This window comes from Cylas formicarius, unplaced genomic scaffold (genome assembly GCF_029955315.1).
Source record: "Cylas formicarius isolate icCylForm1 unplaced genomic scaffold, icCylForm1.1 PGA_scaffold_5__7_contigs__length_24384050, whole genome shotgun sequence".
In the NCBI taxonomy this organism is placed as follows: Eukaryota; Metazoa; Arthropoda; class Insecta; order Coleoptera; family Brentidae; genus Cylas; species Cylas formicarius.
In genome coordinates, this window is record NW_026844341.1 from 20,845,323 (window position 1) to 20,867,751 (window position 22,429).

Below are 22,429 nucleotides of genomic sequence, written 5' to 3' on the forward strand. Positions count from 1 at the left end.
GATTTGTATACCAGATATACCAGTAAAAAATAAAAAATGTTCGCCTCAGTTGGCTTATTTAAGTTTTGTTTATTTTATTACATACCTCTAAGGCAAGGTAAGCAAGGTTGTGTCAGCTGTTCGATTTCAACAGTAAGTCAAAACTCAAATCGCTTGTCAGCATGGATCTCTAAGTTGAAAACTAAAAACAGGAAAGCAAAATAGTAAGCTTACATAAAATTATTACAAAAAGGTTAACAAAATGCAGCATGACAACAACCTCAAAGTGAATTCGTGCCGCTAGACTCGAATTGCAAAACCTTGGTAGTTTTTGAATTTAGGTGCTTCGGATTTTAAGGACAAATCCGTTAAAATAAAAAAGAAATATCTGTTTACTAGTTTACTCTCAGTACTACTAGTACTCTAGTAAAGAAAAGCTTCATTTATGATTTTTCCCGTGATCAGTGATGGTCACAGCCTCTTAGCCGCAATTTTCCAAAAAGAAATGGAAATTTCACAAAACAAAAAAAAAATGAAAACGGTTCCATCCTACGTAAAATGATCTCCTGAATCCAAAAAAAAAAAATAGGCTGTGCGATTTAAAATTTGGGAGTTACTGTCGTTTCCGCTCAAGCCGGAAGTGCAACCATTGACTACGTATTGTCAAATAATTGAGCATTCAGCCTAATTAAAATTTCTTAAATTAAAAGTACTGGGCTATTCATTCTATTTTGACACCAAGCTACAGGGTTAATTTTCAAAGATAGAACAAAAAGTATAATGTAAAAATGAGATTGCTGTCATTTTGACATCTTGCAATCATCGTTTGTTTATAAGATAATAAAGCGAAAATCGTCAAAATTTTGTATTTACACTTTTTTCAAATTGAACCCTGTGGGTGGGTGTCACAATATAATGAACGACGCTGTACACCAGAGATCAATCAGACTTCGACAAATAACAACATCAGAGTCTATCAAAGTAAAACGCTCCTTAAACTAGAAATGCTCCCGAAACACCAAAAAAATTCGATCTATAGCGCAACATACGTGACATTTATCATCCCTAGATCAAAACGCAACCGTTTCCCAAGATATTACATTCAATAGTTCCCTACGTACAAACGTACACGTAAAAATGACTTTACCCGCCGCTGGCGAGTGAAATGGTACTAATTACGATTGCTCAACCCCCGGATTAATACTAATTTTCTAATTTCGACGATTATTAATTAACCGCAACGTCGTCGCGGTACCGATAGGCACTGATTGCGCAACGCCTACGCAAAGGATCATGTCGGAACAGAGTCAAGGTACTGCTTCGATTAACCGCCAATTAAGCGATGCTAAAAGGCGGTCATTGCGAATCGCATTGTTTTAGGAAATTTACTGTCTGACCGGTAATGGTGTTCTTTTTGTTTTCAGGTCTGGCCGTCACCTTCTACGCCGCGTACTGTGTTAGACCCATGGTGAGTCCGTACCCGCCGCCGTCTCCTTCGATTGACCAATTTTTTTGTTTCTAGTTGGTACACAGCTTGGACTCGGACAATGGCATCGATCAACACAAATCTAAGTCGCACCTCGGCAGCGACTACTGGGTGTACTACCAAGGCGTGGACGGCAGGCCTGGACTCGACTACCCGGTATACTCCTACATCCCGAGGACCGTCTTCAGTTGTCGCGGCATCGAGTCCGGGTACTACGCAGACCTGGACACCGACTGTCAAGTAACTTCCACCTCTACCTCTGGTTTAAAGCGAATTTTCAACCCATTTCGCTTTCAGGTGTTCCACATCTGCGCAGACGGCAAGAAGATCTCCTTCCTCTGTCCCAACGGTACCATCTTCCAGCAATCGGAGTTGATCTGCGAATGGTGGAACAAAGTAAACTGCAGCGATTCACCGAATTTGTACAACGAGAGCGTCGAACGTCTTCACAACGATATAGCCAGAAGAAAATCCTCCAGGCGCGTATCTTTGGACGGTGGAGAAACGAATCATGGCGCCGTTATGCGAACCGAGGAAAAGGCGTCGGTAAGGGCGGTCAAGAACGGTAAGGAGTATCCCGTGGAAGTTACCAATAAGCACCTGGGGAACTCCAACACTCCGGCTAGGTATCCTAACCATAACTACGATGTTGGTGGCAGTCAGGTTAAAAAAGATATAGGAAAAGATACGGGCAATTACATCAATGGAAACCATCGCGAAAGGAATTCCAAAAAGGTGGACGGCAGTCAAAAAACGAGATTTGATGTCTCGTCTACTCCACCTTCGATTTCGAGGTCGACTAGCTACTACCAAGAGCCGTCAACTTTCAAAACTAACCGAGATTCGAAGAACAATCAACTAACCGAAAGTACCAAGTCTGAAGCGCGCACATCCGCTACCCCGAAGAAAGCTGCCCACCTGAACCCTTATCCCAGTGCAATATCTAGCATACCAGTGTTCGTGGGTCCATCGCAACCTCCGATCAAGTTTTATCAAACCACTATCACTAGCAAAATATTAGACAGTCGCCAAACGACGTCGCTTCCAAGTAGTGCCTCTCTGTCACAAAAACCCTACCGCGGCAGTGTCAAATTCCAATCCAACCCAAATGACGAAGAAGCGAGCTTCAAAACGAACATCAACAGCAACTACGTTACGGCTTCTACGCTGCTTCCTCCTAAGGTTGACTCCAATCTCAACACTGAGCAACCTTCCGGCTCTTACGATCTGGAATTCCCGAAGCACAAGTCGGAGTCGATAAGCAGTACGAAAAGTGACGCCGAAGAAACACAAGTACCTCAAGAGTCTTCGTCGTTTGTTAAAAACCCCTACAACAGTATCACTGATAATTCTAAAAAATACGTGGACGCCTATCCGAATCACAGAAGCACCTACTCGGATGTCAAACCCTTCAGCTACCAAACTCCCAAACAAACAATCTCATCGATCACACCTCATTTGGTCACCACCCAACCTATTAACAGTGGCAAACCGTTCATCGGCAGCAGGATCGGATCCACACTTACCACCAAAGCGCATACGTACCTGCCTACGAGTACCGCGAGGACTCCGAAGAGCCACGAAATCATTTTGGGAGTTCTTAGACACTCGACGACCGAATTGCCGCCGTACGGACCTCCGGAATTGTTCAACGTTGGCAATACGGACAAGACTTTGCCCCCAGTCGAAACCACGACTTCTGTTACCAACTCTCTACCAACCGAAACCTTCAATTTAGGAAACACCGATAGTACCGTCAAGACGGATGTGGTTCCGAGTTACGGTACCACCACACTGAAACCATTAGATATTTACGTGCCCGAAGAGGGTTCCTTCAACATAGGTGAAGGGGTTGTCAATTTGACGACAACGAAACTGCCAGTACCTGTATCTGAACCCCTCTTTGTGAAGAAATACGTGCCACTGCTTTACTCTGGCTCCGCGTCGTCGCCAGGCATTAATCATTCCGTAGTATACGGTACGTATGAACCGACTAGGGCTCCGGCTGGTGGAGACACTTACAATCGAGTGAGTACCACGATCAGGCCGACTGATGCGACTGCGGTGTATGGTTCCTACGTTTCCGCTGGAAAAGGCGGGGGAGTACCTGTGAGATTCGCCAAAGGCAGCGACAAGGTTTCGATTCAGCTCACCAAATCACTGGGACCATCATTTAGTACCAGCACCGCAGGGCCCGCGAACAACGATGACTATGTGCGCATAAGTGCCGGAATAGCGAGCAGTACTCTGGCTCCTGCTCCGAACGGCTTCTTTACCGCCAGAGGTTTGCCTAATTCCACCCCCGCTACGTTAACTGCCCCTATTTCGGAAACCCAGAAACCCAGGCCGTTCGAGGTTCAACAAAATGTCGAAACGAGGTACTACTCAAGTAGTACCGTGTCCCTAGCCCGTCCCACTTTTCCGCCATATCAAATATCAAGCGCGAGACCTTTCCAAAAGGTCACACCGACCGAACCTACCCCTTACACGACTACATTACCTACGTCTACAAAATCTTTTATCTACGACAATGTTGATAACATGATCAATGTGCTTAAAGAAATAGCTCGGGCTAATACCAAAGATTACACGCAGGACTCTTCGAGGCCGGGGCTGGTGATACCTCCTTCGGTGAGTCCACAAACTCTCCACTCTCTAGCGCAATACTTCGCTAACGAACTCGACCACGACGATGGCGTGAATCTGCAACCTGACACTAAAGACGAACTCACAACCCTTCTCACTCAAATGACTGTGCACGGTTACAATAGCTTGTTCAGCAAGCATAGTGAGACGACGAGTAATGGTACTGCAGTATCAAGTACTACGGAGACTCGAGGGGAAACAATCGTCGAGACTGAAGCGAGAAACAATGAAGAGAACCAAGTGGAAGAGGAAAACGATACTGAAAAGCCCGCCGTAGAGCTGAGGCAGCTAGCTAGGAATTTTTCGCTGGCGCTATCCTCATACCTTCACGACCCTGACAACTTTAGGAAAGGATTGGAGGAACTGCGTCCCACGGAACCACCTCCCCTGGAAGGAGAGGACAATACAGAGTCAGGCGGTGAAGAAATCCTCAATTTTTCTGACGCGGACATCACACCAAGCCCGCCTTCTCCGTCGCCCACCTGGGGCTATATATTAGCTCCCAAACTGGCTCCAGCTACAGAAGATGTTAAAAACTCTCTCAACCCGGATTTGAATACGGCCGACTCGCAATCCTTTGTTCCGAACTACAACAGCTTCAAGGTACAAGAGAAAACTGAGCTGCCTCCAAATCACTGGACTACCTCTCCCGGCGCCACCAAGTTGTGGCAGAAAATTGTGTCGGTAGACCCTTCCGTGGTGAACGAAAGACTCGTTACCACTCCGATCACCGCTAGCCAAGAAGAAGAAGAAGAGGATATAACCGAAGAGCCGGAGTTCTTCCAAGATGAGGCTTTGGCCAAATTACCGCCCCATTCGGAAATCCGCTACGAACTCAAAACGCTGCCTCAGTTTAATTTGAACTCTACTCAGGTGCATGGCATTTTGTTGAACTTCATGAACCACACGGAAGAATCGGCGAGACTTCAGAGGATCCTGAAGAAGCTGAACACAACCGAAGACGAGTTCCTTTCCAGGATGAAGGAGATCGAGTCGAATCCACTGACCAAGAGGTTGATTCTCCTCCTCATAAGCGAGTGCGGGTCGGACGTAACCCGGGAATTGGGGTCTAACGAGAGCCACAAGACTCTTGCGACTAGGAGTGGACACGCCGGTAACGAAGGCGACAGTGTCAGCCGAGGTTTGCTGAAACTGGTGGATCCCAAGCTGAAGGAAACTGACCAAGACGCTAGGGCGTTGCAGCTGCTCAACGCTTTGTATACTATAGCGTCGAGGTTTGGCAAGTGATAGCCGTTTGTAGTAAAATTATTAAAGATGCATTTGAGATAATGCTCATTATGTGTGGGAGTGTGCACGAGCAGAGAGCATTGAGGTTCTGCAAAAGAATATTTCAAACTAATTCTATCCGTGATTCATTCCTTGCCTTGTGCATTTTTTGAGGCATTTGTTGTTGTTTAATATATCATCCCGTAATTAGTTAATTTAAATAATTAAACAATAGAGCGAATATGGCTTCCTATATTTATGAAACGGTTTGAGTGTTGAGTTGCGTAAGCTCTGATGTAACACTCGAATATCCCAATAGTTATAGAATTATTTATTATTAAGGTATTAATAATAGATAATGTAAGAGAGAGCAAAAAATAAAAAAGATCAGCACTGCCTGGGGGATTTCTGGCAGCAAAATCTTCAGAATTTGCCATCACCTCGGCATCTGTTATATAAAGGTATATAAGAGATGGTAGAGATGAATTTAGCTCTAGATATATAAGAGAACAGGGACTTGTGGCATAGGCACCACATTAATAAGATCCCAGATACCATGCTGAAGATTTTGCTAGTCGAAACAAAGACGGGATGACCTTATATTGGTTATTGTGTTAGTCTGGAACTCTCTTTGCTTATCTATCAATGATAGTGTATATAAACTTTGTGTTAATTGTAAATAAATCTTTTTTAAGTATTGCGACTTGTTTTCTTATATTTTATTTTTACATATTTATACTTAAAATGCTTCTTGCTTTAAAAAATAATGCTGTTAAATGGAAAAAAATAAAACTCATTACCTTAACAAAATATATTTATGTACATAATTTGGCTATCCTTTTATATCTTATAAATTACGCGCGAGTTCCCGGTTTGGCAAATTGTGGAGGCACAGACTAGTTCGAAGAACACGCGATTTCACCTAAATTAAATCCCGTTTTATATAAATAGTCATTCTCACTCTATACAAAAAAAAGGAAATAAAAAAAATGTTATCTACAGCTCGGTGGTGGTCTCCACGGGAGAATGGTCCCCGTACGAATACCCCATGTGGGAGTAATCCTTTTTCTCCTTGAACGTAACGTTGTCGTTGGTTGGACTCGCGTTCAAGTCGTCTTCGTCGCAAGACCTACAGTTGAACAACGGCAAAAATATAAATCATGAATACAAAAAATAAAACAAAATAAAACAACCTGTTGTTGTAGAGATGATCTTTTCTTTTGAGATTATTCTCCCCCACGCTCGAGGCCCTAGCCGTAGTGGCTGACTCGCTGCTAGCCGGGCTGGATTTGTCTATAGACACCAACAGTTTTACCTATTTCCTATGTCCCCCAATAAAACTCACCGTAATTCTTCAAATTTGTATCCTTGCCGATGTAGCTAACGTTCTCCAAACTGAACGCGTGGTTCTTGTTGCTAAAGTCGATTTGAAGATCGTTATAATCCTCTTGGTCGTCTACCGGCACGCACATCTGCAGCACCTGGGTCTCGTACTCCTTAAGGTTCGGCTCCACGTAGACCGTGTCGTACCGCACGGGACTGGCGGGTACTACGTACTGCCGTTGAGTCTCGTCCTTGTGGGACTTGTACCTGGACCACGAGACGCATATGTAGACGATTCCACCGGATCCGAACACCACAATGACGCACGCGATGACTATTAGGGCGTAGGGGAAGACTTCGCCCCCGAAAGTCGCTACGGACGCGGTCTTCACTCTGTGAAATACTAGAGGTTCGTGGATATTGAACGCCGTGTTTTTCGTTTGAGCGGTTATGTCGAAGGTGATATTGTCCATTGCGGACTTCTCCAAGATCGTCCTCTTCACCAACGTGTGGTTCTTGGGCAAAATCGATCCAGTTTCGGGATCCACCACGTAAAACCAGACGTCAGTACCTTCGGGATCTACTTCCAAGGTACCGTTCGCGCTGACGTACTCTCTCGAAGTGAGCTTCTCGATGCCGGCTACCAATCCCGATTGGTCGCGTATGACTCTGACGATGTCTCCCAATTTCTTCTGCACCTCGTCGGGCTTAGCGTCACCCATGACCAGCACCAGGCGGTTCATTTGCGATATGAGGTTCACCACCAGAGGGGCTTCGATTTCGAAGAAGTCGCGCGTGGAGTTCGGGTTATCTCTGGCCACGGCCCGCAGGTTAAATGGCAGCGTCTTACGATCTAGTCCGTCGAATGACTTTCTAGTTTTGACAATACCCGTCGACTGGTCCACCGAGAAGTACTCCTCGCTTCGGTTCCCCGATAACGAATACGCGATCTTGCCGTACTTTCCACTGTCCTTGTCTTCCGCTTTGATCTGAGCGACGGTACCGGCGATGGGAACGTCCGCCGGTACCGCCGCGTAGTACTTATTAATGTCGGCGTTAGGGTAAATGAAGAACGGCTCGTTGTCGTTGACGTCCATCACGTTGACGACCACCTGGGTGACGGCGAACTCTTTGTTGATAAAACCTTGCAGCGACATAATTTCCACGTCGAATACGTACGACTCCTGGGTCTCAAAATCGAGCGTGCCGTTCAGGTAGATAGCGCAGTTGCGTTCTTCTGTCACGTTCAACGCGAATTTACCTTCCTCGTTACCGGAAACGATCTGACACTTCAACGGGATGGTCGTACCGTGAGTCTGGCCGTTGACTATGGTTAGAGTTTTGATTTTTTGACCGACAGTAGCGTTTTCGGGTAACTGGAGTGCGTAGGAAGTGTCGGCGAATCTGAGCCCCACTTCTGGAGCCACCGTCGCCACGTGCTGGATGTAAACATCAACGGTTATCACGGATGACAGTTCCGGCTCGCCCAGGTCGTACGCCCTGACGTCAACCTACACCAAAATCGTATTTGTTAAAGGTCATCAGCAGGGGTAGAAAAATAACGTCGATACCTGGTACTCTATATCCACCTCCTTTTTCAAATCATTAGTGACGCGTACCACCCCGCTGTCGGGATCGATTTGGAAGTACTTGTCCGCTTTGCCTCTCCCTATGATCTCGTATCTGACCTTGTTTCCTGGCGCAGTACCATCGGAATCCGTCGCCAATAACGTCGTCACTTTCGTACCGATGGCCACATCATCCTCCAAACTAATCGGATGAGGTATCCTGGTGAACACCGGCGGAATGTCGTTCCTATCCTCAACCTCGATGACGACTTTGGTGGTACTGTTCCTGTCGTTCGACATATTCTCCAATGTGCCGATCACCAAAGTGTGCTGGACGTCTTTCTCGTAGTCCAATCCTCTGGTAGTGTATATGGAGCCCGTCTTCTCGTCAATGCGGAACAAATCCGTCGGGCCCTGGTGAATCACGTAGGTGATTTTCTTCACCGTGTCAGGATCGTGAGCTTCGACGGTGGTTACGAAGTGATCCGCCATGTTCTCCGGCACCAATGCCTCGTACAAATCAGTCTTGAACACCGGTACCTCGTCTTCCACATCCAAGACCTCCACTGCGACGGTTGCGGTTGCTATCCTAGAGTCCGGGGCGCCATCCTTCGCGGTGACGACGAATTGGTACTCCTGGAACAATACTAATAAACTCGGTTCGAATTGCACCATCCACCGTACCTTCTGACTTTCGAAGTCCAGCGGCCTGTTGGTGCTGATTTCCCCAGTTTGGTTATCGATATCGAAAGGCAAACCGAAAGGTATGGAGTACGACACCAAAGCGTTTATACCTTCGTCGGCGTCTATGGCGCGCACCTGCCCCACAGATACCTTCTTCGAACCTTCCCTGACCTGGAACTTGTAGGGGTCACCCACGAATTCGGGGTTTTTATCATTGATATCAGTTATCTTGATATTGATCGTGGCGGTACTCGACAACTTGCCCGTATCTTCGGCGCGCACCACCAGCTGGTATCTATTCAATTCCTCCCTGTCCAACATGCGGACGACCGTCAGTATCCCCGATTTGGAGCCTATCGCGAACTGCCTAAGGTCATTCCCGGAAGCTATCGAGTAAGCAACGGGATCCCCTTCCGGATCTACAGCCTAGGAAAATCACCCCTCACATCACAAGGAAAAGCACACGGTACCAACTTACCACGAGTGTGGCGACGGTCGAGTTGATGGTAGCTCCTTCGCTGACTTCGATATCATAGATCGACTGCTCGAACACGGGCGCCTGAGTGTTCGGTCCAGGACTTATGGTGACCTCTACGATGGCCTGACTGTAGAGACCTCCCGAATCTGTCGCCTGCACCGTGAGACTGTACTGTTCACCGGCGTTGAGCTTACCCACAGTCTCAATTTCCCCGGTTACCGGGTTAATGGTGAACTTGTTGTTCCCGTTATTGGAAACGTGGTAGATGGAGTACCGGATGATCGCGTTTTTCTCTTCGTCATTGTCCGTCGCTCGAATGGTAGTCACCTTGCGTTTAACGTCGCCTAAAACTCACACGGTTACTTCTTGTCCGAGGAAGTTATTGAAGACTACCCGCTGGAACTGAAACGGGCGCCATAATGGGCAGCATCGGGGCGTTATCATTAACATCCCTTAGGTTGACAGTTACGGAAGTGGGGGCGCTAGCGGCGACACCGTTTTTCTCTCTCGCCACCACCTGGAATTTGAACTTGCCAGGGTTGGGAGGATCCCGATCCAGGTTGTTCTCGGCCACCACCAAGTGCCCGTTCTTATCGATAGCGAAATAGGGCGTGGTCAATTCGAAAGTATAAGCCGGTTTGGGATCGTCAGGCCCCTGAAAATTTATAAACGTAAGGCCGTCCTCGCTCTACGTCCTATAGCAATCTTACAAAGTCCTTGTCGTCCACTGTAATCGTTAACGGTATGTTTCTGGAGTCAACCACCTTTTCTCCGATGGGAGAGTTCTCATCGACGAACCCTTCTGTTGATGAAAGTACTATTTCCGGGGGATTGGCGTCCACCGGCTTCACGGTGACAAACAGTTTGGCCGTGGTAGATCGTTTCGCTTCGGACACCTCTTGGGCCTGGAAAAAACGCCATGAGGCGTAAAGCTTATTTCAAAACGTCACGCAGCGCTTACCTTGATGATGATTTCGAACTGCTTCGTCGTGGTGGTATCGACCGCTTTGATTTGGTGCACGGCGCCAGTATCCGGGTTGATTTTAAAGTATTCGGAATATGAACTAGGCGTACCGCTGACGAAGGAGTACCTGATGGGCGAGTTGATGGTGTCCATGTCGACCGCTTGGATTTTTTCGGGCGATATGTTGAGGATACCATGCTGGACACCGCTGGATACCTAAGAAAAGAACAGCGGTGTCACAGAATTACAACTGTTTTAAAGAATGTATTCCGATGAAAGTCGGTGTGGTGGTACATGAAGGAGGAGAACTAAACTTGGGAGACACCATCGCCATTGAGCCGAAGAAAATGGTTTTGCTATCAATGTATTTTCTTTATAGAAAATTTCGAGAATCGAGAAGGTCGACAGTGTTGCCGTAGAAAAACTCCGGTCAAGAGACACCATCTTAGCTTGATGTGGGGCAGCAAAAGACTTAATGAACGGACAACCTCTTCATAGTGGGTATTCCTTTGCACAAATTTTGTTTATATAGAGGATCTTACATTAGTCTTGGTCTTAATTAGTGAGTTTTGAATGCTTTTAGCTGTTGCTTTAAAAACTGTTTTTCGATAGTAAAAGTCATCGATCGATTTATTATTAGATTCCGAAACGATTTCTCATTTCGTCTGACGCACGTTCTTCGACAGGTGGCGACCGGCTTAGAATATTACCTTCAGGGCACCCACGGAGATCCCATTGTGTTCTTTCCGCGAAGATTATCTAGATCGCGATCCAGGGACGTGCCCGATATATTCGCGACCGCACCCGATCTACTTACGGTACCGTCGTCGTTGCTCGGTACGTCCCTGGTACAAACCATAAACAAGCGGGTCGAATACATAGGCCGTAGGTAGTTACGGATCCGATGATAACGTTTTATTATATCGAAAGAGGCGGAGGTTGCCGATTTTTTCCCCCGAAGGATTTATGTACGGGGAAAAGGGTATTTTTTTCTTCTACACGGCACTGGTTCCCACGCCACGGTACTCACCGACGCCGAATACTCGGGGTTGATGCACGACCCGTCCAGCAACATGCAACCCTTGTAGATAAAGGAAGGAGGCAGGTCATCGTCATCTCTGACATTCACCACCAGGGTAGTCGTCGATGTCAGCCTTTGCGTCTCGTCTTTGGCTTTGTCCTAGAAACGAGCGAGGGAAATATTTAAAGGTCCGGGAGTAGGTCCTCGGGGCACACCGTGCAGACGAACGTGGCGCCGCGCGTTTCAGTAAGAAAAAAAGTCCAAGTAATGAGGCGGTTCGCGAGCTCATTATACGAGGCGTTTCATATTTGCGCCGCGCTGCTAAAAATAGAACGCGACGGCGCATCACATCAGGAGCGGGATGACCGCGTCGAGGCTTAACGCAAAATTAAACTCTCGTCTAAATCAGGACCGTTATGATTAAAATGCTCGTTTTCTACATGGCGTGGTAAAAACAATTACGGCGGTTAATTTGTGCATTGTGGTTACGCAATTACTTGGTCGCCTAATAAGAATAATTAAATTTAATGTTTTTAATACGGTTTTAATGGTTTTCGCGGGTTTCTAAAGCGAACGGAGTGGTGTATCCATCTTTGTTTATATCTGTTCCATTTCGAATAATAAACATACAGAACATATAAATAAATATTTTCGCATAAGCTAAAATTGTGTTCTATTAGCAATAACAATAAATAATAAAATTTGCAGATAAAATTCAATCTTTTCTTGCAGTTAAAAATTGTTTTCAATGTAATTTTTAATTGGCATGTAATAATTAAATGTTAGATTCAGTAACGATTATCGATTTAATACACAAAAGGTTCTTCAACTAAGAGAATACTGTATTTCAACAATATAAATGTTGGTTTTGGCCATTACTTTTGATGACGAGCAGTTTTTTCTGGATTTAAAACATTTTATTTAACAACAATTTTAAATTGCTGTTAAATTATATTTGTTGTTAAATTTATATTTTTTTTGACAATACTTTCCGTTTTTTTTTTGTGCAGATTAAGCAATTTCTCATTGAATAGATCGAAGATTTACCGACTGCTCATCGACATTATTCGGAAAGGTACGATGAATTTGCAATATTATTTGTTTAACTGCTGAACTATAGCAAATGAAATAGTTGATTAATTTAAAATATCATAATATTAAAGACAAGGCAGTACAAGTTTCTGTTTGAAACTAACAAATGAACAATATGAATCGACTTTTTCGAAGATATGAAGTGATAATCCCAGAACAGCACACAGAAAATTTCAACCAGATGCCGCTTTAAAAAAAATATACATTTTTAAAATCAGTAATTTTAATACAAATATCCAAAAAGACACTCGACATACTTGAGCCTTGTAATCTACGAAAGTTCCATGAAAAAAAGGATCTATAATAACCCCCAAAGCTTAAAAAAATCGAAGTGAAAATAAAGAAAAAAAATTATAATCAATATTTTGATACCAGTTCAGTTCTAGTATTTAGGAAAGAAATTATTTTTACTAAGGTTTGTTGATTTATTTATTAATCTAATATTCACAGAAATGGTTGATGTTGAGTAGTGGAGATCTTAAGCTAGGGTACGCCTTGTGAGCTATGTAGTATATCAGTTATTATTAGTATAAAGTAAACTTGGTGAAAATTGTTTACAATGAATTAAAATATATTAATTAAAGTTATTATCGCTATCATAGCATATAATATTTAGCATTTAAAGGCACATTGTGAAATGTTTCGGAATGTGGTCAATAATGTTCCTCTAAAAGACGAATCGCTATAAAATTAAAAATATTGTAGGAAATTTTGAAAGAATATTAAGACCGAAAATGTTTTTTTTTTCTTTCTGATTGATATTACAAAATCAAATCTTACCGTTGCCAATATCGTGACGTAGTACCTTTGGGTTTTCTCAAAATCCAGGGTGCGATTCACAGTGACCTGGCCCTGGTGTGGGTAGTTGATGGCGAAATAGCCGTAGCCGTCCTCGCTATGTATCCTCTGGCGTCCGATTCCTTCGTCGGGAGGAAGAGTCGACCCTAGACACCCACAGTTAATTTAAAAACTATTTTTTTAACTTTTTTTAATCGTACCTTGTATGATTTTATACTCGACTTGCCCGTTGATCCCCGTGTCCTTGTCTTTGGCGTTGATCGCTTGGAATATGGTCGTGCCTACCGGAGTCAGCTGCGCAAACCGTACCCTCAGCATATCGCAAATTAAATTTTAACATTTTTTTACCTCGGATATGGTGGTTTCGTAGGGCGTCCCTACGAATTTCGGCGCGTTGTCATTGACGTCCGTCAGTCTTACTATCACAGGTATGGTTTTGATCTTGTGCGACGATCTTACGGTGCAAATTAACTGAAATTTCGAACCCATAGAAAAGGTGCAAATTAATTTTCATCGCCAGTGGCCTGTGTTGTGTAAAGTATGTCTGTGAAAGTGGAGCGAAGTGAAGTGAAGGAAGGACTAGGAAAGAAATGGATATACAAGTGGCAAGATTGACAGAACAAAGCATAAAAACGTCGCATCGAACAAGAGCGTGAAGAACTGAAAGGCGGAAAAAAGTGTGGGCAAATGAGTGAAAAGAAGAAGAAAGCAGGAAAAGAAAAACAGCAAATTATTATTATTATTATTTATTATTATTACTATTATTATTAGTTTTGTTTATTTGTTAATAGAAATCAAAGAACTGTAGATTTGAAATATTTATATTTCACTTTTACTTACGAACGTAGTTATAGTGTTGTGATTTATAATTAGTATAATAAATAATATCCTGCATAACAAAGAGGTTAGGAGAAAGTGGAAAAAAATTAAAAACATCAATGACTGTAATATATTATCGCTATTACGAAAAGATTTTAAATCAAATAAAGAAAATCTAAAAATTATTTACTAAAAACTAAAAATAACTTAAAAAAAGAATATTTTACTGACAATAGGAATAATATAAACTCGTTACCCTCTAAAATAAACTACAATGGTGTGTATGTGATATCACAACTATCTTTTTACTACTTTAGAGCCGAGTAATGCTCAACCGTCCATTTCATCTAATTACTCGAACAAAAGTGTCTACGATTTTGAAAGATACCGCTTAATTTAGAACCAAAAATGGGACCAGGGCCTGATGTCCTGCCGAACGAATCAGACGTGGCAAAATGACGCTTCCCGCACGCTAGATCGGTGCGTAATTAGGTATTTTACAGACGGGAGCAGAAAAACAAAGTTATTCTGTCAAAAAACGTACTACTACGTCAGCGGCTGCTGGATTTTAAATAAAAAATGACGTATTATACGTCAGCGGCCGGTAAAGAGTTAAAATGAAAATTAATGAGAAGAGCATCGATCTTTCGCTATCAGGGTAGCTCAGGCCGATAAACCGGCCATTACCCGGCCGTTACGGGCAAAATCGCCACGCGTCCAACGAGCGTAAACATTAATTAGACGCCGATTTACTACTTTTACTATAACCCTAATTGTTCACGGCGACGCGCGTAATCTTTGCAACAAGTGTCGCTCATTTTGAACCGGATTCGATAGAACTATTTCGCACAGCCGGGGCGGTCCGACAATTCTTTACCTGGCCTGCTCGATTTATCGACCGATCGTTTTTTTAATCGCTTCGGTCATTGGGGGGAATTTATCAGTTGCAGTCCAGAGTTTTGTAAGAAACGGCGAGTTGATCGACACAGTTGTTAGAGGCAGAAAATCAGACGGAAAAGAAGAACAAACAAAATTCGCAAATGTGACAGACTTTATAAAAAAAATGATAGTAAGAAGAAATAACAACGAAAGTCACACAAAATAAACCATAAACGTAAGTACAGAAGAGCTAAATAACATAAGAGAGGAAATTCAACCATACAAATGGATAGAAAAACAGCTCAAAATCCGCGTAACTACATAAAAATAAAAAAGACAAACTACAAATAATAAGATCAAAAAGTGCAACAAAAACCCCAAAAAAATATATAAACTTATTTCAGAAAGCGTAGAGTGTGTATTTTATATACCTATCGTAAAGTCGTTACTATCTAATAAATACACAAAACAAGTAACTATTACATACAACAAATTTACGCACTCCCCATATTATTGTGAACTAAAAGAAATGTGGAATCTTGACATGTACAATCGGACTGTCGAGTCGACACTATAATGTTAAGAGAAGATGACAGTTCTTCAGATGACGAAGAATTATATGATTTTTTGTAAGGGTAATACTTGGGTGCATAATTCCATGTACATGTACATGTACTGCAAATACCCATAACTTGACCCAAGCCCAGGACGCGATAAATAGAAAGACTTTTGCAAAGAAATAAATACCAAGAAATGAAAGTGGCTTATGCATTCGTTGGGTCACTCGATAGTTCCCTTGCATATCAAATGAGGTTTCATTTTCTGAAATAGACTAAAACTTCATAACTGCATTTTTTTAAAACTAATATAGTCAAAGCTAACCAAAATTAACCTACAAAAATATAATAATAAATGTTTAAAAAAAAAACAAAAGAAAAGTGCAAAATTGTCACAAAAATGAAGCAAATTCTAATAGAAACTCAAAAATACATAAACAATTAGGCACATAATAAAATAATAATAATCATAATAATAAAGAATACGAAAAACATTATCGATTATGAAAATATCCTAGTTTGCTACAAATTAAAACCAATTCGCTATACCTAGACTCAATAAAAAAATCAGGAAAGTATTCACCCAATCCTCTTGGTTTAATTAAAAAGTAAGTAAAAAAAGTAAAATTATTAATGGCCAGAACATAGTTGACAATAAATTTAAAAAACAAACTGAAAGAAAATAAATCAAAAAACTACGCTGATACGGCCAATGTTATAAACAAATTGTGCTGAGCTTCACTAACTCTCTATAATGAACCAATCAAGAATTTTTGTGATTTAAGTATAGAACAGCAAATTAGATAAGTCTCATAGGGGAGAAAATACAGCCATTCAAAAATAAAAAAACAACATATTAAAAAAACATAACAAATTCAAAAGTTTAACCTAAAATATTCAGCAAATGGTGAAAAAAATAATAATAGCGAATGAAAGAAAATATTCTCGTTAAATAGAATTTTAGTTTTATTTTATTAGTGCAAAAACTTTAAAATGAACTTGGTTCGATAAATGCATCTATAATTATTTAATGAAAGATAAAGTCTGCAGTGGGTGGGGGCAAGAACTAGGTTGTTTCTTATACAACCACCCCAATGGAAAGAAAACCCTTAATGATATTAAAAAAAGAGAAATAATTAAATGAAAGGACATGGCAAAAAGTTTCAGAGAAACGATTACACTAAATTTATGAAAAGTTACCGATATAGAACGGTACAAAAAGTAATACATTTTTTTAAAAATTTGTTTTAAAAATCATAATTATTGGAGCTGATTTTACATCAGACGGGTTAATTAATTATGAACGCTCTTCGTTTAATTAAACTATTAAACTAAAGTAAAATCGGCATTGCGCGTGGCACAGTTCAGAACAAAATAAAAAAAAAACATAACTGCGATAACAGTTACATAAAAAATTCAAGCTGTCGGTGTTGTTCAATTGTTAGTTTTATTTTATTTTAAACGCTTGAACGATTTTTCTGATACGCCTATTATAATTTTACATTTTAAAATGCCTATTTTATGAATTTACTTATAAGAATTTAAAACATAACTAAGAAAAAAGGACATTCAAATAGTAATGCGAACGGACTTGACAACAAAAAATTCCATTAAAAAAATCGCGAGAGCAGAAAAAGGCTATAACGAAAATAAGGAAACGAAATAAAAAAATGTCACGCTGCGAAATCGAAAAAAAAACAAGTTAAATCAGAAAACAAAACGAATACACAAATGCAGCTTTCGATTTTCCTTAGTGTGCGCTTAACCTTATATAGACCGATTCACTTTTTAGTATCGACATTTTTGCCTGGCAGACCGAGACGCTTAATGTCAGAGCGTGACTTTTCTTTCTCTTCGACGTTCTACACGCTAATTGCTGCCTTACACTAAGAGCAAATAATTTTACGCACTTAAGTCCGACCTAACGGTAGAGATCGACGCGGGTATACCTGGAAAACGATGTGGGACAAGTTGTCCTCATCTCGGTCAATCGGGGCCAGAAGCTGCAACTTTTTGTCGTTCAGGAAAAACAGCGGCGGCCCCTTGGGGAAAGACAGCTCCAGGAACACGTCTATATTGGGCGTGCCGCCTATGGGTAGCTCGACCGGGGTTGTCGCTTGGCTGACGGCTATAGAAGCGAAGTAAGAGAAGATTATGTAAGAGAAATATTACAATAGAAGCCAAAGTAACAAGATTGCTTTCGAAAAATTTTCATTTAGCGAAAATAATTTACCCAGAAAAATCTTTTTGATTTTTTGGACATAAACAATCACACCCTGTACATGATTAAAAAAGTGTTCGAAGTAGAGGTTATAGCCCTGGATCTTCCACGTTTCCTGGTCCAAGAATTTTTTGGAAATAGTAAATGGGTTTCGCGAAAATAGGTGTTTTCTGACACCATGGATTTGTTCAAATATCCGGAGCAGCGTATATGATAGACGACAACCGCAAATACAAAAACTGTAGTCTCTTGATGAACCTATTAGCCATATTTTTAAAATTTACTCCGTAAAAGAACAATTTTCTGGGTCTTTTAGATTTTGCCTATAATTTAAAAACCGTCTGCTGGCTAAAGAATTTTGCCGATCGGGTGAACGATTATGGGGCAAGCTGAGATTACCAAAAAAAAAACTGAAAAAAATTTGATTGCAATTTCTGCCGTTTAAATGTGGAGACGGACTGCTAAATTTGTAGTTGATATCTGCAAATTTAGGACACTTAACATATTTCTCATTTAGCACGGAATTTCGGGAACACCCTGTACAATAGGTGAAAACCTTAAATACAAAAGTTTTTTTCTGTCTATACGGGCTATATCGCAATATAAAAGAAAGTGAGATCTGACTCACAGTCCTTCAGTTATAACCAATCTTTTTTTCAGTTTTTTTGAATTTGCGACACACCCTGTATATTTGTGAAAAATTATAAAATTAAAAAATTAAATTAAAAATTATAAAAATTTATATCTTCTGCGTCTTCTGGTTCAAGAATTTTTTTGATTTCGTAAACGGTTTTTGAAAAATGATGTTTTTTGTAGGTTCCGTCTCGGGGCAAAGCTGCCAAATATGAAGTTGATTGCTAGAAATTTCGGACACTTATCGTGTTTCATCGTGTCCGCCGAAGCTTGAACGCATCCGTTTTTTACAAGTCGTATGTGCACTGTGGACGATAAAAACGAGCAAAATTTTAAGCATTTAGCTCAAACCGTTCGGAAGTTATCGTCTAAAAACCCTGGAACAGAGAACGGAGAACGGACAGACAAACAAAAATTTTTTTTTCGACGCTAATCATTTCTGTACCAATGGCGGTCCTCTAGGACCCACCGTTACCCAGTTTAGTGAAGAGCGCGTATACTTTCGAAAAAAATCGATTTCGTAGATTTTCCGAAAGTAAGCACACAAAAAAATCAGTTAAAGTAACAATTATGAAATGAAATAAAATCCATGCAATTGTTAAAGTTTCTGCGCAGAAAAATTTAGTTGTTAGAAAATTAAATACAAATGGCAAAACGTTTTCATTACAACAACTGACGTAACAGCTGATTTTAAGTGGAGTCTAATCGAAATCAGTTCACCATCTTTATTTTTTTTTGTCAAAAAACCTCTTTGGAGGTACTATTCCGCTCAAAACGTGTTTTAGGTTAATGCAGATGTAGTTTTTGAGTACAATACGTGGCGGAAAAATCTGATTTTGCCTTAAATCCTATCGAAATCGCCTAAAAAATCTACTGTTCGTCCCAAAAAGTGAGGTCTTCAAACTTATGCCCTAAAATATTATTAAACGGTAATGGTAAAATATATATGGTAAATATAAAAATCAAATTAATCGATTTTACAGCAAGACAGCGTTTGAATTACTTCATAGAAATATAACCGACAAGATAATAAGCTTTACGGGCAAAAAAAGTAAAAATCCGTTTTCAAATTAAACAAAATATCTAATTAAGATCTTGTTTTCTGTAGTTAAGCGATTACCGATCATTAATCATCTCGGAAACGTTTGAAAGGCCAGAAGGAGGAAAAGGAGTTTATTTCCACGCCCAAATAATTTTCGCGTAATCTTTATAAATATTCATACAGTTTTACGTAAATGTGAAGCAATTCTTCGCGATTCGCCTATCGAAAGTTACCTGTACGCGTTGATTTTACAAGTCGATTACGCAGTCGAATCAAATCGAAACAAACATTGCCTACAAACAATAATAAACACACGCTTGTTTCGATGTAGGTACTGATGACCCAGTTTTCCGCCAAATAAAATGATGATACGACGTTTATCGGTACCAAGGCCCCGTTGGACGTAAAACGAAGAGAACTTATTGCGAATTACTTACAAGAACCCCGGCTTTCTTCTATGTCTAGAATGATGTTGGACGATCCATTTTCCACTTCGCAGAAGCCTGAAACACCAATAACCCTCGGTATAAAGTTTTATCTTGGGCCATCACTTATGGAAACAATGTTACTTTTTACTGGAGTAAAAAAGTATGTTAGCCGTTTTCTTCTTGAAGAATAAAATAATGGACTTAGAACCAGATAAAACCTGACATTAGTTAGCTTATTGTTAAAAAAAAATACTATTTGTAATTCACCCTACAATGAATCCGAAACCATTTGAAGACCATGATAAGTTGTGTACCTTTTTAAGTGTTGTTGAAATAAATTATAAGTTGGTGGCAGTTCCATCGCAGATCTGTTTGAAATTGTTGATACGTGAAGCCGCAGACTATTTAAGGATAAAATACGCATAGTGAAAATCCAATTTTCGTATTTGAGGTCGTGAAAAAAAATGGAATATAAAAAATCTGAAATTTGTATGGTCTTCAAGTCAAACAAAAATCTATTCCGATATGTTGAATAGATTCGGAGTTATTGAAGGGTGAATTATAATTCTTTTTTTTAATTTCCGTATTTTGGCCTTTTCTTTCAATATTACAAAACTCGGTACTACTAAAAAAAGTTGTAATTGCCTATTTCGTACGTACTGTAAGCTAACTAATGATGTTTCATATGGTTCTAAGCCGAAAAAGAAAACTGAACATTCGATTTTTTCTTCACTATTTCTAATTGATAATTTACACGCCAATTTCGAAGGAAGCGAGGTACTTCAGTTTAGCAATGCCGCAAGTACTCAATTTACTATAGACATTAAATGTTCAGCAATAACGATGTTTTTCAAAAATTACTACTATTCGTTCGTTGTGGTGTAAACATAACTAGTACAACTTAATCAGTAAATACGAAAATAATTAGTTTAAGTTTAGCAGTACCGCAAGTACTCTAAGTACTGCCGAAAGGTACAAATGAATTGATGCAAGTTGTGTTAAAATCTTAACAAACAAAAACCGATGGTACGACTTATTCAGTACCGTAATAAAATAATGAAGGTAATGCCATAAGGTACGAATCCTGTTTTGCAAGTTCGACTAGAATCATAAGAATCTAAATATCGTGTAAAAACGGGTACGATTTCGATCGGTGCCATATTAATTGGTCTGCAACTAGGTACCCTCATTCCCGACTAGCCGGTCGCACGGTCAATCCCACGCGCTGAAATCTTTCAATAAAGTCGAAGAAAAATCGACGGATTTACGGGAGGGGCAGCGGCGCGCGGATGTACTTAGTTTTATAGTACCACTTCGAAGCAACAAAACTCGACGAGCTGGTCGCGATGATCGTTTTTTCTTAGCGGATGAGCTCCGAGTACACTCCCCCCTTCGGCATTATTAATCTCCGCGGTACCACCCGTGACGACTCACCTTGGCAGTCAATCCAGGGCAGGAACAGCAATATCGGGAGAATTAGCTGGCCGCGGAAATCCATCCCATCGATCTGAAAGCAATGGGTTTAATTTTTAAACGACCCGTATGTTAGCAGTACCGTCGGAAAAAAATCCCACGCGGGATAACGGATACCAAAGAGTGGCATTTAAAGTGTTAGAACGCCGATCTCGTTTATGCGAACCAAACATGGGAGTATTAATCTACATAATATCGGATAGTACCGGAGAGCTGCGTCGAAGTTCCGACGGTGGAAACTGCCCACGTAGGTTCCCGTGCGTGTTAAGATATCGACCATGCCAGCGTAGAACATAAATAACGCCAAAGTAAACGTAGGTACTTTAACACCTGCGGTACCGCCGCGAGACACCCACGATCTCACTTCTTAACTTAATAGGGCTTTCGGACGGGACGCCGGGGAGAATAGGAATGAGCTACAGTACCGTCGGCCGTGCATAGCAGCGAAAGAAGCGTAAAAGTTTCGATATCGAAGTACGGTACGCTTTAAAGCGCTAACGCTCTTCGTAAAACGCTAATATAACACGAAACTGATGTCTTTTACTCGTAAATTTTGCACTCGGGCGGAGGTGGTACCCGAGTAAGACACGCCGTCTGCACGCGAGGTATTCGCTTTCGCGGGCTCGCGAATCTGACTGCTTAGTTGTAAAAGTACCGAAATGTTGTAGCAGACGAAAGATCTGAAAAGTACAGCGGCGTAGCCACAGCGAAAAATCCCACAATAAACACAAGCATGAAGCAGTACCGCTCTCCGTTTCCTCCGATTCACTCGCGAGAACGTTTACCGTTCTAACTTTTAACGTCCGCTGTCTGGTACTACCCAGAGCCTCGCCGGAAATTGAAAAAAAAAACGACGGGCGAGCGAAAGGAGATCAGTACCACACCCCGAGGGCGACCAAAACCGCGACCGAACTCGCGGTAGTTATGGCAACGATTCGACGTAACGGATCTCCTCGTGGTACCACCGGTTTCCTAACCGTACCCAACGTCGCCATCAGGTTACATATCTCGACGCAGGCGCCTATTCAGACTTTTTCCGGCCACATTGATATCAATAACGTCGTTGATGTAGTACCACCCTATACTACGGGGAAGTGTATATGTTTTTATT

At 41.3% G+C, this 22,429-nt stretch overlaps 2 protein-coding genes across 2 annotated transcripts in view; one reads left to right on the top strand and one right to left on the bottom strand.

Moving 5' to 3' along the window:
- LOC132702475 (mucin-16-like) overlaps positions 1-5,807 on the top strand; it is a 43,329-nt gene extending 37,522 nt beyond the window's left edge. Inside the window, exons 3-5 of the mRNA XM_060671105.1 lie at positions 1,404-1,447; positions 1,502-1,705; positions 1,763-5,807. Coding sequence (XP_060527088.1) covers positions 1,404-1,447; positions 1,502-1,705; positions 1,763-5,359 — 3,845 coding nt within the window. The 3' untranslated portion in view covers positions 5,360-5,807. The remainder of the gene's footprint in view (positions 1-1,403; positions 1,448-1,501; positions 1,706-1,762) is intronic.
- Positions 5,808-6,166: 359 nt separating this feature from the next.
- Positions 6,167-22,429, bottom strand: part of LOC132702223 (cadherin-99C) — a 29,810-nt gene continuing 13,547 nt past the window's right edge. The window contains exons 2-17 of the mRNA XM_060670725.1: positions 21,280-21,352; positions 19,855-19,920; positions 17,471-17,649; positions 13,615-13,737; positions 13,467-13,560; positions 13,249-13,412; positions 11,386-11,535; positions 10,353-10,571; positions 10,102-10,296; positions 9,785-10,046; positions 9,392-9,735; positions 8,914-9,339; positions 8,233-8,865; positions 6,684-8,172; positions 6,532-6,631; positions 6,167-6,467 (exon numbers count right to left, since the gene is read on the bottom strand). Of these exons, the coding sequence (XP_060526708.1) occupies positions 6,335-6,467; positions 6,532-6,631; positions 6,684-8,172; positions 8,233-8,865; positions 8,914-9,339; positions 9,392-9,735; positions 9,785-10,046; positions 10,102-10,296; positions 10,353-10,571; positions 11,386-11,535; positions 13,249-13,412; positions 13,467-13,560; positions 13,615-13,737; positions 17,471-17,649; positions 19,855-19,920; positions 21,280-21,343 (4,641 nt within the window). The 5' untranslated portion in view covers positions 21,344-21,352 and the 3' untranslated portion in view covers positions 6,167-6,334. The remainder of the gene's footprint in view (positions 6,468-6,531; positions 6,632-6,683; positions 8,173-8,232; positions 8,866-8,913; positions 9,340-9,391; positions 9,736-9,784; positions 10,047-10,101; positions 10,297-10,352; positions 10,572-11,385; positions 11,536-13,248; positions 13,413-13,466; positions 13,561-13,614; positions 13,738-17,470; positions 17,650-19,854; positions 19,921-21,279; positions 21,353-22,429) is intronic.